Source organism: Lathyrus oleraceus, chromosome 1, assembly GCF_024323335.1.
Source record: "Lathyrus oleraceus cultivar Zhongwan6 chromosome 1, CAAS_Psat_ZW6_1.0, whole genome shotgun sequence".
Classification (NCBI taxonomy): Eukaryota; Viridiplantae; Streptophyta; class Magnoliopsida; order Fabales; family Fabaceae; genus Lathyrus; species Lathyrus oleraceus.
Genome location: NC_066579.1, coordinates 461838540 through 461855326, shown reverse-complemented (window position 1 = coordinate 461855326; position 16787 = coordinate 461838540). Strand labels below are relative to the sequence as shown.

At 35.6% G+C, this 16787-nt stretch overlaps 2 protein-coding genes across 2 annotated transcripts; one reads left to right on the top strand and one right to left on the bottom strand.

Annotated features, from left to right (window-relative positions):
- Positions 1-558, bottom strand: LOC127085858 (50S ribosomal protein 6, chloroplastic). The gene has a single exon (NM_001426906.1). The coding sequence runs from the start codon at positions 485-487 to the stop codon at positions 173-175; it is 315 nt and encodes a 104-aa protein (NP_001413835.1). The 5' UTR covers positions 488-558; the 3' UTR covers positions 1-172.
- An 11095-nt stretch (positions 559-11653) lies between these two features.
- On the top strand, positions 11654-16518 carry LOC127085832 (protein EI24 homolog). The gene is made up of 12 exons (XM_051026386.1): positions 11654-11967; positions 12043-12108; positions 12503-12653; positions 13225-13277; positions 14337-14471; positions 14554-14617; positions 14759-14844; positions 14925-15007; positions 15503-15579; positions 15722-15837; positions 15965-16070; positions 16189-16518. Exons 1-11 carry the CDS (start codon positions 11867-11869, stop codon positions 16029-16031), a joined length of 999 nt encoding a protein of 332 aa, XP_050882343.1. The 5' UTR covers positions 11654-11866; the 3' UTR covers positions 16032-16070; positions 16189-16518.
- The last annotated feature ends 269 nt before the right edge of the window (positions 16519-16787 follow it).

Sequence of the window (16787 nt, the reverse complement as noted above, 5' to 3'; positions counted from 1 at the left end):
AATCTAAAAACATCGCCATTTTATCATCATCATCATATATAAACATAAAAAAGCACAGTAGTTAATTGACAAACAAAACTGAAATAATACAATAGTATATCTTAACAATACAATTCAAAATCCAACAAAAGAGAACAACAACAACACATCAACATACAAAAAAAGTACCGAATCAATCAGAAGGAGTGGGAGGCGGAGGAGTAAAATCAACCGTCGATGCATCAGCAGGAATCACAATCGTAAAATCAGGAGGTAGCGGAGGCAACGGAGCATACACAGTCGGCTTCCGATTCCTATCGGACAGTCGTGATTTTCTCGGCCTCGTCTTCATGTGATGTGCAGTTGATTTCTTCTGTGGCCTTGATGAACACTCAATCAACAATCCTCCACACGCATTTCTTCTTTCAGTTCGAATTGCTTTGTTTCTCAGTGAAGAATTTGGTGCCATCGATACACCACACCCAAATATGCTCGACACTGACGCCATTTTTCTATCTCTTTTCTCTCCTATGCGGTTTCTCCTTTCTCAGACTCTTATCCCTTATCGTTTTATCTCATGGATTTGTATAATTCCCAAATTAGCCTTTTATATTACACAGGCCCAAATATATCTTTTAACCTATAGGAACGGTTATAGGACAAATTAGTAAGTAGCATATCATTTTTAAATTTGGTCAAAAACAAAGTCGATTTTATGCAAGGCCAATCGGGTAATTTATGATACAAAATCAATATTTGATTTATTGATATCCGGAGAACTTTTCTATCTATCACAAAAAAATTGAGTAATTTACATTCAACGATATATCATTTTATAGATTAATTATTATGCACTGTCAGTGTAAAAAGTTTTACACAATCGATTCATCACTATCATCCGTTTGCATTACTTTATAAATTTTTAAAATAAAAGTCAAACTTGTTTCAATATCCAACTACTATGATTAACTGACGGTGTAAAATCCTTTTACACTGTCAGTGTACTTCAATTAAATCCATCATTTTATTGTATTTAATTATTTAAAATTTGAAAATTATCAATACGGTATATAACTCAATTCTTATTTTTAAAAAATTAAAAAATTGATTTCTTTTTCAGTCCAGAAGAATCTAAAATAATTGGTTGGAATATTGATTATGCATTTTTTATCTCGTTTTTTCTTATCCTTTACCCTCCCTCCAAACATTCTCCTATTTATATATCTCAACCTCATTTTCTCTTCCCCGTTTTTACTCTCCATATTCCTCATAAATACATTTGTCAATAACGTTCGCCGCCCCTATAATCGTTATGTAACGTCTGTCTCCTCAATAAATATAACTCTCATGTTTTAATGTACCATTCCGTAACTGTTTCATACGACCCTTCAAATGTCATTCTAACCTTGTCATTGGATTCGACTAGTATGAACTAGATCATTCCCGACTTATATGAGGTGGGCTCCATCTTACTTATTTTGATACCCTAATCAGATTTTGTTTAGTAGATGGCAACATGACTATCTGACTTGTTAGCCTTATCATACTCGGTTGTCACAAACTCGACTTTAAAGAATTCATGTACACAAAAGTCTTTGTCGATCTTATACCTCGGTTGATCAAACTAATTTTCTGGGATGTACATAAATTCCCCGAGCATAAGATCTAAAAGGTTGAAATATTCAGACAAAGAAAACCCCGAAATTTCCTTTCTACATAGAGTCGTGGTTTTCCTCGATCTCCTTATGTTGTGATACTCGATTTTCATCAGCTACTTTAATGATGACAAGTTTTTCTCCCTTCTATTCATGATGACTTTTACGAGAACTCCCATTTCATCATTACCCTTTGATACAAACTTTTGATAGTTACAACTTTATTTCTTTTAAAAGGCTTAGTTTTTATTCAAATATATTTCCCAAACAACTTTTCCCCTGGGCATCTACCAACTGATCTTCCTTCCTTCAGACTTCAAGTATCTTTACTTTTCTGCTTATTTTTTCTTTGTTATTATTATGTCTTCATACTCGATCGTTTTTACTGTTAGTGATAGGAATATGATTTGGAATGTATGTATGCGATAATGTGATGATTATTTGAATATAGTGGATTTTGACCGAATTATTAGAGAAGTTTATGGAGAAATCCCTTCACCCACTAGTAACGCTAACTTTGAGTATTCCTCCTCAGGTTTTTCAGATATTCAGATGGAAGCATCAGGATCTTTGATCGACAAAAAGGTTTTGAGTAACGATCACAATATTGTCAATGAAAGCTAGATCTCGAAGCTTCGTTCCACTACTTTAATCTTTTCTACTAGAAAGAAAGATGACATTATACTGGAACCTTGTGTAATTGGTGAAAGGGTGTGCACCATTCGTCTCAAAGAAGTGTTGGATGAATATTTTTATTTTTATTCAGGAGTCATTGAAGACTTTAAAGTCCGCTTTCCATTTACTAACTTCGAATCTGATCTTCTCAAAACCCTAAACATATCCCCCCTCACAATTACACCCTAATGGGCGGGGCTTTATTAAGGCTTTTGAGATTGTTTTTGACACAACATACATAACACATACATTAGGTTTATTCTTCTTATTCTTAGAGTTAATGGGTGGAGAAAAAGGAGGTTGGGTTTCCCTTAGTGGAATTCTGGGAAAGAGCTTCCTGCAAGCTTACACTACTAACTATAAGGGTTTTAAAGACAAATTCCTTCGGGTTAAAAGTGGGACAAGATGTCCCCAAGTTATGTATGATTTAAATGGGAACTATCATTTCCTGATCCATTGGTCAGAAAACCCTTGGCTTATCTCTAGTTTTGACTATAACAAATTAAATGATTTGGAAATTCGATTTTTAGCCGTTTTGGATGTTTTCTGGGTAGTGAAAGTCAAATATCTTTTACAGATGATTGATGATCCCGGACAAATTTCCAACTTTTTGGGTAACGTTGACTTTTTTACTTATCACTCTAATATGATGTCATTAGTCATCCTTTTTAATGTTCCTGGCTCTTTTATTTATGCTAACATGACAAATCTCAAACTCTCCGAACAGAAGAAGCTGATGGTTGAGGCTAGGGTGAGGCGTGAAGATCAATCAGTTTCCAATAGTGACCTTACAAGCATTCCAACCCGAGCCCATAAATAAAATAAGTTGGATGTTTCTAAAGTGGCTATTGTCATATCGGAGCCCCAACCGACTTCTGTCTCTACTTCCGAGGATCCAAAGCCCAATTCTCCAAAGAAAATGAAGACCATGATCAGTGAGGACGTCGGTCAAGCTGGCTTGACAATTACCATTCTAATGCAAGATTCAAGTAGTTGTCATCAATCTAAACCTTCTTCCGATTTTAAGTTTTGGTCCAATAGTTTTTCTGGGTTAAGGATCCTCTATGATCATTTGAATGCAATTGAGAATGTCAAAAAGATAAAGTCTATTGATGCTCAACAATTGACCTAAAATTTTGGGGCATACTTGATAAAATATGTCGTTATGAACATAATGAGATTCACCTTAACAAAGAGCTAAACCAGTCAAAGGATGATTTGAAAGCCCAAATTACTCATGTAGATGAATTGACCAAGCGACTCTTGGAGATGAAGAAGCAAAAATAGATATCAGAATCTCAATTATTGGAAACAACTAATCAGAAGGAGATTGTGGCAACCAGGTGCTCAAAACTGGAGGTAACTAATGTTAGCTTAACTCAAGAAATAGAGCAATCTTGGACTCTTAACGAGACTTTAAAGAAATCGATGCAAGATGCTCAGGTTGATTTGCTTTCTGTCAGTGACGGGGCCTTTGAGAGGGCCAAAGCCCAAGCTATATGCATCGCACCAGACCTGGATGTGTGAAGGATGGATTTCTTCAAACCTGTGGTGGACGGGCAACTAGTCGACATGGAAGAAGCTTCTCCTAAAGCAGAAGGCTTGAAGGACATGACAAATGATAATCCAATACCAGAAGCTCGGGTGGACGAGCATGAAATTTGAATTTAATTAAGTTTTTTTGTTGGCCATCAATGGTGATGTGCATTTTGTACCTTTTAAACAATATTTTTCTTTCCTACCAGAAAATTAAACATTTTAAAGGCTTTTGTAATGAAGTTATTTCTTTTCCCTTATGTGTGTTCTCTTTGACTTCACCTATCTTGTTTGTCTTATTATTTGAGTTACAGATTTATGACCAACCCCGTGGGTCAACACGATTATATTATCTTGATCACAGAGTCCAGGAGGTTCTGGACCAAGATAAGTTGGATATTTTGCCGGTGATAAATTGTCCATACCGCTTAAATTCACAGGTGTGTTAATTTTACAAGATCGACATTCAGAGCCTCATGGGGTTGATGTTTAAATGAAGATCATAGGCTTTTATTAAGCATTTCCCATCCATAACCGATAATGCTAGGGGCTTGAAGTTGCTTGAACTTCGGTTAGGCCAAAGGTTTTATTAAACGTTACCCGACCGCAACTGATTATGCCAAAGGCTTCAAGTTGCTTTGACTTTAGTTAGGCTAGAGATTTTATTATACATTACTCGGCCACAACTAATTATGTCAGAGGCTTCAGTTTGCTTAGACTTCAGTTAGGCCAAAGGTTTTATTAAATGTTACCCGACCGCAACCGATTTTTCCAGAGGCTTTAAGTTGCTTGGACTTCAGTTAGGTCAGATGTTTTATTAAACGTTACCTGCCATAGCTGATTATGCTAGAGGTATCAAGTTGCTTGGACTTTAGTTAGGCCAGAGATTTTATTAAACGTTACTCAGCCGCAGTCGATTATGCCAAAGGCTTCAAGTTGTTTGGACTTCATTTAGGCTAGAGGTTTTATTAAATGTTACCCGACCGCAACCGATTATGCCAGAGGCTTCAAGTTGCTTGGACATTTTCCTGGATCATGCCTTAGTACTTGCTTTATAAAGACATTTGTTTTAACTATGGGTGTCTCATTAAAAATCATTGCTCTTGCAAGGGAAAAGAGTGCATCCCCATAATTTTTATTCAATACATTTATTACATAGTCTAACTAAGATAAAGTTTAAGACTAGTTACATTCCAAGTTCTGGGTATTTCAACACCCTATAAACTTTCTAACTTATAAGCCCCATTATTTAGCCTCTGACGAACACATTAGGGTCTTTCCTAATTCGGAGCCAATTTGACTTTCTTTGTAGGACCAATAACTCTTTTTACCACTAAGTCTCCTTCGGGAAATCCCCTTTGCCTTACTTTAATATTGAACCTCCGAGCAATTCTTTGTTTAGCTGCAAATTCTTTGATATGGGTTGTTTCCCTGATTTTATCCAACAAGTCCAATAAACTGTCCAAACCTTCCTAGTTGACGCTTTCATCAAAATCTAGACGTGTCCATGTCGACGTATTGATCTCAACCGATATCATTGCATCAACACCGTAAACCATCCTGATAGGAGTCACTCGAGTAGTTGAATGCGGCGTAGTGAGGTAAGATCATAAAATTTCATATAGGTACTCGACCCATAATCCTTTGGCTTCATCCAACTTCTTCTTCATCCCGGACAAAATGATTTTTTTTGCTGCTTTTGTCCGACCGTTTGCTTGAGGATGATCTACCGAATGAACTGGTTTTGTATTCCCAGGTCTTTACAAAACTAAATAACTGATGTGCTAGCTAATTGCACACCATTATCAGATACAATAACTCCAGGCAGACCAAAACGACATATTATGTTTCTCTAGTAGAACCAACATGCCTTTGCCGTTGTGATTCATGCCATGGCTTTTGCCTTCACCCATTTAATGAAGTAATCTACAACTACTATTAAGATTTTTAGCTGTCCGGCTACCATAGGAAATAGACCTAGGATATATGCCCCCATTGATAAAATGACCATTATGAAAACATTGAATGCAACACTTCTGCGGAAGAGTGAATAAAAGGAGCAAACACCTGGAAATTTTCACACTGACTTACAAATTATGCACAATCCTGCAACATGCTTGGCCAGTAATATCCTGCTATAAGTATTTTTCCTGATAGTGCCCTTCCTCCAATGTGACTGCCATAAATTCCTTCATGACAAAAACCGAGTTTTCTTCCGAGATGCACCTCAATACCGGATCGATCTACTCATCTTTACAAGTGGTCGTCCATGATGAGGTACCTCGCATATATCCTTTTAATACAATTGGCTTCTATTTCTTCTTCAAGTAGTTCGTTTTAAGTCAAATACCGAATGATAGGCGCTATCCAGCGCCTAGCCTTATTCAGTGTCATGACCTCATACACTTATGTACTTGCCATTTCCAAGGTTTCTTGAATTATTGTTTTATTTAACCCAGTGCCCTTGGTACTTGCTAACCGTGCCAAGAGATCGACTCTGGTGCTCTCTCCCTTAGGGATGTGAGTTATCTCAAACACTTCAAATGTTTGGGACATCTTGAGAGCTTTTCGCAAATATTTGACCAACGACAGATCCTTTGTTTGACATTCTTCCTTAACTTGACTGGTGATCAACTGAGAATTAGTTAGGACCAGTAAATGCATCACTCCGACCTCTCTCGCTAACTTCATTCCTGCAATTAAGCATCGTATTCTGCTTGGTTATTGTTAGCCTGGAAATTAAAACACAAAGAGTATTCAAACATTAGGTCAATCGGTCCTTTTAGCACTATCCTAGATCCAATTCCTTTGAGATTAGAGGACCCATCAGCAGATAAAGTCCATTTGCACGACGATTCTTCTAAAACTGGAGCACTAAATCGTTTAAGAAATCAATGAGGATTTGAGACTTAATGCTACTTCTAGGCACAAATTTTATATCATATTCTGACAACTCTATCGTCCAGGCAACCATTCTTCCCGCCAAATCCGAGTTTTTCAAGACTTGTTTAATAAGATAATTGGTTCTGACGATAATGGGGTGTCCTTGAAAATAATATCTCAACTTTTGGGTTGTAATCACTACTACCAACGTGAGACGTTCAATCTTATGGTAATGTAATTCTGCTTCTTTCAGCATCTTACTAACAAAATATACCGGTTTTTCTCCTTCCTCGGTTTCCCAAACTAATATCGAACTCATAAATTTGTTTGATACTTCTAAGTATATGATAAGTGGTTGATTCTCTCTGGGTCGTACCAAAATGGAGGTGCAGGTAAGAAACACTTTACCTCTTTAAAATCCTCTTCACATTCCTCCATCCACTGGAATTTCATTGATTTTCTTACACCAATGAAGAAATGGATCGACTTATCTCCTACACAGGATAAAAAATAAGATAAGACAGCCAAATGCCTTGTTAATTCTTGTACCTCTTTTATTGTTGAAGGACTCCTCATGTTAATGATTGCCTGACATTTATCCGGGTTTGCTTCTATTCCTTTGCTGGTTAACATAAATCCAAGGAATTTCCCTGTTTGTACTCCAAACGTACATTTGTTCAGGTTTAGCCTCATATTGTAATCTCAATTGATGTAAATGTTTCTTCTAAGTCTTCGACATGCTTATTATCTTCTGGGATTTTTACCATCATATCATCCACATACACCTCCAGATTTCGTCCTATATGTGAATTAAACTTCATATCCATCAGTCTCAGGTAGGTAGCCCTTGCGTTTTTTAGCCCAAAGGGTATCACCTCGTAATAGTAATTGTTCATGTTGGCCATAAATTCCATTTTAGGGGAATCTAATGGATTCATTCAAATCTGATTGTATCCTGAGTAGGCATCTAAAAAGTTAAGAAAATGAAAACCGGAAGCCTCGTTGATGAGTCGATCAATATGAGGAAACGGGTAGGGATCTTTTGGACATGCTTTATTCAAGTCGGTGAAATCTACACACATTCACCATTTTACTGATTTCTTCTTCACCATAACTATGTTAGCTAACCAAGTCGGGTACCTGATATCCTTAATAATGCTGACCTTCATGAGCTTTCTGACTTCGTCTTCTACAACCTTTCTCTTTTCTTTGCCCTCCTTCCTTTTTCACTACGCTCTTGGTTTGATGGCCGAATCTAGTGTTAGATGGTGACACACTATGTTGGGGTTCTATGAACAATGCCAAGAGAGGTATGGATTCCGATGCTTCCTATATTTGAAAGTCCGAGTAAGAGGTTCATGCTATTTAATTCTTCTCCCGCGGGACTCACTTTTCTTGGCACAAGGACTCCCTATACTCTCTTTAAGTTTCTCGATGTCCTCCAATATCCGATACCCCTCACTTTATAGGAGGCACAAACTTATGTGGCCGGGATTGACCTTGCTTTCCTCCAAAGTCTTCTTGATGTCAAGAAGATGAAGTTAATTTCTGAGAACACCTTCCATAAATTCCATAATGTTGTTTTGGTGTCCATTGCAGCTGCTAGTAAAAGGGATGTTCTTACTATCAGAAATCCTTCTAAGGAGAGATATATCTAGAATGGGAAATATTTTCATGCCAAGGATCAAGAGATTCATACTAAAAATCTGACGGCGATTCACAAGAAAGTCAATGAAGCTATTGATGAGGTTCTTAAGGTCATCTTTGGTGCTTTTAAGGATTAGACCGATCAGGTGAAGTTTTTATGTCCAAGCATTCATATTCCTTATTTGGAATTGGACTCAAAGAAATTGGCCTGGGATGAAGCCATTATAGAAGATAACAAAGACCCCAAAAGAGGTCCTGATGTATAGTATTTTGTCTTGGCCCGACTTGCGTGATGTCATTTCCACTCCAAGCTTTGTATAACTTGTTTTTATTGTGTTAATTAGCCTTGTTCCATATTGTTGGGTTGCTTTAATGGTTTAATCTCTTTGATTTGTTTTCTTTTTTCATTGACCTGTTCGCCTTTGGATTCAACATTGTTCGAGTTGGTTGCTCCCGTGCTTCCTCATTGTCGGGAGTATGGGTAACTTACTATATTTTGGTTTGACCGTCCTGCTTTTTAGGAATCAACATGACTTTTAGAGTTCTGTTATCACCCGTCCTACATGTTGGGAACTGACGTGGTTCTTACATGTCTCCTTTGTCGGGAGCTGACGTAATCCTTACAGTCCCGTTATTTTGGAACTAGCGTAATTTTCCAGCGTTGTTGAGAACTGTCCCTCACCAAGAGAGGCGTCCCGTTACCTTTCCCCAAGTTTGAGCCTGGTTTTAGGTTGACATGTATAAGCTTAATTACCTACATATTTGGAATGGATAACTCTCAAGGGGGGCGTGGTACATCCTCTCCAACTTAATGAGCTTTATTTCTTTGACCCTGTTTTTAAAAGAAATGGGAAAATTTATACCATTTTGATAGATTCAAGGCCTATAATTAGTTGGAACAAGGTAGTTTTGTGTCTAGAATAGTAGGCCACAGTCCATCCGACGATGTTGATGACTACTTTTAAAAAGTATAACGATGAAAAACACCTATCCTTTTTCTTATCTATTTGCTCTGAGACCGACTTCGATATGTGTATACTCTTTGTGGATCTACGTGCTTGCAGGTAAAAAGTTGATAGTCCCGCAAAGGATCCTTTCTAATCTTTTGATGATGATAACACTAGTTAAATGGTGAACTACAAAAGAAACATCTCACACCTCATTAATAGAAAAAGACTCAAGATTAAAGTGCTTATATGATCAGGAGCAATCCAACAAAGAATCTTGAAGCCTCAAATAAAGTGTGAAAGTTTGCCAGGTCATGTCTGTCTGTCTGTCTATCTGAGTGACCCGAGTATTGTAAAGTAAGGGAGTAACTTAGAAGCACTAAGGAATTTCTCTCTCTCTCTCTCTCTCTCTCTCTCTCTCTCTCTCTCTCTCTCTCTCACACACACACACACACACACACACACACACACACACACACACATGACAACATAACCCGTACCCGCGGGTACCCACCTTTGACTAGGTTTGGGTTTTCCCCGATTATAAAATATGGGGACGAGTCGGCTAATGGGGACACTAGTACCCACCCCGAACCTGCCCCGTTTATTTCATTATGTACATTATTATCTATTTTTGATAATTTAGAATATTAAATATGTGGTCAATATTTTGATATTTTAATTTGAATTTATTATTTAAAATTTTTGAAATGTATGTATGTCATCTTTTTAGAATGTTTTATTTTATTATTTGTAATGTAATTTTATTTTGTTTTGGTTAGTGAGATAAACCATAAATCTCTAAATGGCTTGTCATCTTAGTCTGGGATAAAAGCTGTCAATGGTTGGGGATAAGCCTGTAAAAATCTCAAGATCAAATAGTATTAAGGTTCGTGAGCATAACCTTCAAAAGCTCAAAGTTTATGGTTAAACTCTATAGAAGATCTGTTGGGGACACGACTAAGCCAACGTTTGACCAAAACTGTATAAATCTCTGGTGCAATCTCTATAACCCTACTCTTTTAATTTCTTCAATTTACCTTCATTATATTTCTATTGCATTTTACTCAAACAAAACTACAAATATGATCTTAATCGAGAAAAGTATAAAATTAATCACGAAATTTACCATAATTCATCCCCCCTCTTGTGCTTAAAGTCACTTGTCCAACACTTTCATGCTTATGAGTGGTAAGACTGACATGTGCCATATCGAATCACCCTTTCATGTCGATCCACACTACATGTTTATATTCTCACATCTCATCCATCTCGAGGTATGCCGAGCAAGCTATCAGGATTTCTGTTGCTGCCAAGGTCGTGGCTCTGAAGGAGTTATATTGAAGATTTTGTCGATCCTTTCATAACATCAGGGTCCTCGACTCCATTTCACATTCTGTTAATGTAGATAGAATGGAATTCAACTACGAAAACTTCCCATGGCTCGATGATTCCTTTTGCCATCATCGATGCCAAAAATTGGAAGGGGTGTCCGATTGAAAGGGTACAAAAGATCTCTAAACGTATGTCATTCTCCTTTATCCTGGCCTTTCATCACGACGAACTAGATTTCACATCAAATAATATTTGATTGTGAAAATTCATGAGAATCAATAGTCGATTCCCATAAACGGCGCCAATGTTTTGTATCAGAACCATGATAAAGCTTGAATTATGATGTTGGACTCTTGATTCAGTGTTACAAGTCTTTCATGCAGTGGAACACATGAGTGAACCTGCAAAATTAACACTCTAACATTCAACTCACTTGATGAATCCAAAAAGAATAAATGATGGATAAAAAATATAAATGCATCTTAAATCTTACGCACACACAAAAGTACTTTTTAGCTCTGAATTGAATAATCATTGGACTATTTTAAAAGTTGAAATGGACTTCTCCTTAAAGTGTCTTTACCAATCCAAAATTTATATTAAGAAAAATAAAAATAACAATTTAAAAGATAAAAAATGAAAGTATTAATTTAGTCTATACTATTATATATATATATATATATATATATATATATATATATATATATATATATATATATATAATAATAATAATAATAATAATGATGATGATGATGATGATGATGATGATGATGATGATGATGATGATGATGATGCGTAAATTTTTATTTCCTTTTTGAATTGATTTTTTTTAATTGTCTTAATATTTTTTTAAAGAACATTTTTTTGTTTTACAATAGATGTGTGTATGAGTTGTCAAATCACGGTTAAAAAATAAGAAGAAAAATAAAAACCAAACAAGTTAAAGTAATTGACAGCTAACATTGTTTTTAGGCTATTTTTAAAAATCTTTAACTTTATCAAAGTGCTTTATTTTTAGGTTATTTTTTCAAATCCTTATATTCATCAAAGTTTGTTACTACTATGTTTCAAATAAAAACAAAACAATTTACTTTTGTTCTATAAATTTTTGTTTATCGGTCCTTATTAATAAAAAAAAGAAAATAAACATTGATTTGATGATCATGAATATGCGAATTTTGAAGCTGAAGTAAAAGTAAAGCGTTGATCATGAAGCAGATAATGGAAAAGGTGAAGTCTTGCGGTGTTCTATGGCTGGAAGGTTTGAGAGAAGCATGTTGCCTTCACCGCGTTGTTATTCTCTGTCTCAGGTGAGTTTTCATGTTCATCTTTCACTTCACCAATTTCAATTTGAATTGAATTTGATTTTTTTTTGTGTTTTGTAGGTCAAAGAATCTTTTGATGCGAACAGGCCAGTGTTTTCTCTTCAATGGTTTCATTTTCTTAGGAAGGTTACTATTAATCCAATTTCAATTTACTACTTTTACTTACTATTTTTGTTTTTACCAATCAATTTCTAACCCTATCTTTTCCTGGTATGGATTGCCCTTAAGGTATTTGTTAGAATAACCCTTGTATTTTTGTCATGTTTTTTTGTTTCTTTTGTTGCTAGTTGTTTGTTAGTGTTACTAGTGTATCTTGTATACTATTCACTGGTTTTGACTGTTCTCAGAACAGATGAGTAGGCTGATCAGTGAAGATCGGTTTTGACTAGCTTGAATTTATTTCAATGGAATGAATGAGAGTTTGTGACATAAAAAGAAATTAATCCTGTTTGACATAATTGGTTGATACATGCATAATGGATGTGTTTGATGAATTGAATATCTTCAAATTTTTGTGCAGTATATTCGTCCTAAACTCGGTTGTGATCCCTGCTTTGTGGTGGATATTACCTGATCAATGCTCGCAGCTTGTTTCTCATAAACTGTGTGCCTTAGGTGGAACTTTGAAATTTTATTCTTTCTTACGTCTTGCACTCATTCAGCTCTTTTATGTAAGTATATAATATACTATTTTTGAAGTGTACACTGACCTCAAAAATCGCTCTGTTGCTTGTTCTTATTCTTCTTCCTTTGTTTACAAGTAGATATTCATTTGCCTTTACAACTTGCATGGATTTTCAGCATTTTTATTTGTATATAAAAAAATTGTTTATATTGAGCTGATATGACTGTGGAAGCAGATCTGATCATGTACTTTCTGCATCAGAGCTTTTGGGTTTTTTTGTTATCTTATACAATGTGCTTAAGATAGCAATACGGTCCAAATATTTGCGCTGAATCAGATTTTCACCAATAAGTTGATCTACATACTAAGTTACAGGCAGGTTAAACAGACTCGTTGACCCATACGTTGATTTAGAAAAACATGGCACGCATACGAAAAATGTAAATTTCAAAAGCTAGTATCCGTCGAGATAATTACATAATTGCTCTTGAGAATTTTCTCAGTTTTCATTGTTAAATGTATTCCAAATATCTTTCAATATCTAGACTGTCGTGCAAAGGTTTTGAGTGAATTTGGTTTCCCAACTAATCTATCTTTTTGTTATTGTCTCCCTGCAGGCACTTTGGTTTTACCCATTATATGTGTTTAGCATAGTTCTAAGCACCTTATGGTAATTTTCACTTCCTAATTTATTCTGCCCATCTTTTTTGTCATGCTTGATGCACTGTGCTGGCCTTTGTTGTCATGTTTTACATATTTCTTTAAGTCTTCATTACTAAGAAATAAAAATTCATAAATCAGGGAAGTGCTTTTAAGAGAATAAGATACATTCTCCGAAAGATCATAAAACACCACAAAGTAGAGACATGCATTGTATAGCAGTCCAATCTCTTTTTGCATCCATGTGTCATGTGTGCAATCTTATTGAATGAATATTTTGGACTGCTTTTTCCACCAAAACAATGCTGAATTGAAATTCCTGTTGGAAGTTCTAGCTTACAAATCCCAACACAGGTGTAAAAAACACATCAATATTGCCAAATAGTGTTTGGCTCCATAGGCTAGTGTTTCAGTTGATTGTCATGTTCTCATTGCAATCACAAACAAAGTATTGTCGATTGGATTTCCATATCTAATTTACTTTTCATAAAGTGGTCATGAACTAGTATATTGTTTTGTTTTTGTTATCTAAATGAGAATTTGTGGTAGCAATAGCAAGGATCCAAAAGCTAAGGTCCTAAGGGTTTATTCTGTAGGCTTACCAAATTAGCAAGACTTCTGAGAGTAGTAATATCGGGGCACATGCTATCAGGTTTTCGTTATCGGGCCACCTACCATTAATTTCCACAGTCCAGATGTTTAGTCCTGGGCGTGAGGAAGTGTGTGAAGAGTCCCACATCGGACAATATATGGCCTGAGCACGTGCTTATAAAGGGGTCAATCCTCAGCCTAAAATTTGGTTTTGTAGAGTTAGACCAAACGACATTTTTTATTATTGAGGAAATAGAAAATGAATCTGGTGTAAGGAGGGTGAATCACAAAGAAAGAAGGATGGCACATTTTCTTTCTTTTCTAGCTGAAAGCTTGGGGCTGTTGGGAAATCTGTCCACTTCTAGGAATTCTTTCTTTTATTTTTTGTATTTTGTTTTCTTGCCGAATATATCAGTACCACTCTCCCATTGTAAGATAGGATTTATCCCTATAAAAAGTGCTAAGGGTGTGTATATAGGTACAATGACATTGCCAAGTATGGGTATGCTGCAATGGGAAGATCTAAGTTTACTGTGGACAAAGTCTCCAGCCAAAACAACACACCAATTATGCAAAATGCTATTCAAGCAAAAAGACCATCTGGCCTTGAAGGGTAAAGTTTTAATTAGTAGTTATTGATTCTTACCGAGTTAATCAATACTAAAAGGTTCAGCTACTTTGTTTGCTTAACTCAGGGTCATGATTGGAATTGGAGAACAGGTGTATTCGATACTACTTTTGAGTGTTTTCTTTCTCGAGGTAATAAATCGTTATAATATTTGTTCTCATATTGATAAATATGTTATATATGCCTTATATTCAGTAGGGGGGGTGGGGGTGGGTTTTTTTTTTATCCTTTGTAGTTGTTTAAAATCATGTAATTTCTAATGTTATTTGCAGGTTTATGCAACTGGTTTCATACCATTCATAGGGAAGGTGCTCAATTTTTTACTCCTTTCCTGGATGTATGCATATTACTGCTTCGAGTATGTGGTCCTAATACACCTTTGCTTAATGATCTCCTTCACCAATTGGATACATGTTTTAAAGTATGCTTTTTGATTAGGTATAAATGGAATTTCAATGAAGTGGCTCTTGACAGAAGGCTGGACTACTTTCAATCTTACTGGCCATTTTTTGCTGGTTTTGGTAAGATTTTTTAAAGATAATTTTTTTTTGCGATTAAGTTTATTAAGAAAACTTGTTTGTTTCACTAAAGAAAAATATATGTTCAAAATCCCTGTGTGTTTGATCTCTTCTTTTGATGCCTCTCAGATAAAACATCTTATTTTACAAACCTTAGGAACAAGGACAGTTCTTTTTTCTCTGTATATTTGATTATAAGAAATAAAATATAACAGTCCTCAACATGTCTGCTTAGAGGCTATATTAGAGGTTGTTTGTGAAAGGATAGATTGGGTGTATGGGAATGGGAACTGAGGTTCTTCAACTTTGGGAGTTGTGCAATTAAAAAGCAGAATGCCAGTAATTCGACATATGTTGTTGCCTACAAAATTTAGTCTAGCAGCATTTTCTTGTAGGAGAGTGTTGAACTATGGAATACATTTTTCTTTCATGTATAATACTCTATCCTATGATTTCCTTCATATTTGAGATTAAGAAGTGATTTTTGCATCATTACAGGAAGTCCATGCGTTTTGGCTATATTCTTTTTCTCTCCTCTTGTGAGTTATGGGATTATGGCTATACTTTTTCCACTGGTATGTGACTGTGTTGGTTGTGAGTGTGACCCTTGTGTTTGACTTATGCATTTTTCACATTTTCGTTTTGTTAATCAATACTGAAATATCATGTTATAGTTGTGAGTGATAGTAAATTGATATGTTACTTCGAACATTTCAGTTTGTTCTAACTGCAACTGGGTCGGAGGCTGACCAAGAAATATCTTTCGAAAGATCTAAATGGAGAGCTGCAGGAGTGGAAAAGCTTCCAATATTTTATGTTTCAAATAATGTGTCGTAAGCTCTTCATTACCTATTCCTTCACATTGCATTAAAATCGCTGAGTGGGCTGGCTTGATTATATTATAAAGACCTATTGAGATATTATCATTGTAGCCACATACTTCAATTTTGGTTTATGTAGGATGTGGATTTTATCTCTTTTACCCCTGGAGAAACAGGACCGGACGCAAGACAGAAAAACACAATAAGATTATTGTACTCAAAGAATATTGTATAACTGATGATTGGTACGGTATAAGAACACGAACTGTGATTTTTTTTACTGGATTCGGCATGTACAAACAACCCTCCACTACTTTTATCTTTTACTGAAAGTTGGTTAATTTGTTTTGTTTAATGCTGCAGAATAAATTTATCAGACGTGCTGATGCGGTCTGAACTACACACTGCGCGACTTCAGAATTCAGGTGCAGAAGGTTGAAGGCCACCTTCAAACTACTGCCAGAAGTGATGTGACCACCTTATAGAGAAATTCTACTTTGTGTAGGGTTGACCCTAACTCGGGTTTGTGTTTTAGGATTCCTGCTTGTATAGATTATGCTGAATTTGGTTGTAAATTGCAAGCCTCAATTTGTGCATAATATTTATAATCCTCTCCAATACTTTATCCAAAACTACTCATCATGTGATGTCCTCTAACTTATTTTAATGCGTCACTTTTTCTTCTTCTTTCAAGTTAAACATTTTAGTTTATAATGTAAATGTTGTCGACCTTTAACTTATTTAATGCGTCACTTTTTCTTCTTCTTTCAAGTTACACATCTTATTGGAGAAAAACTCTATCTTGCTACCAAATAGATGATTACAAAATCCCATACATAATAAGGTCCACAATATACACACAAAAGGATCTTTCTGGTAGGAAGTGTTGAATATGACTCATATTAGTGAGATATCTATAAGTTGTTGAGATAACTATAAGTTGTTAAGAATATAATTCATAT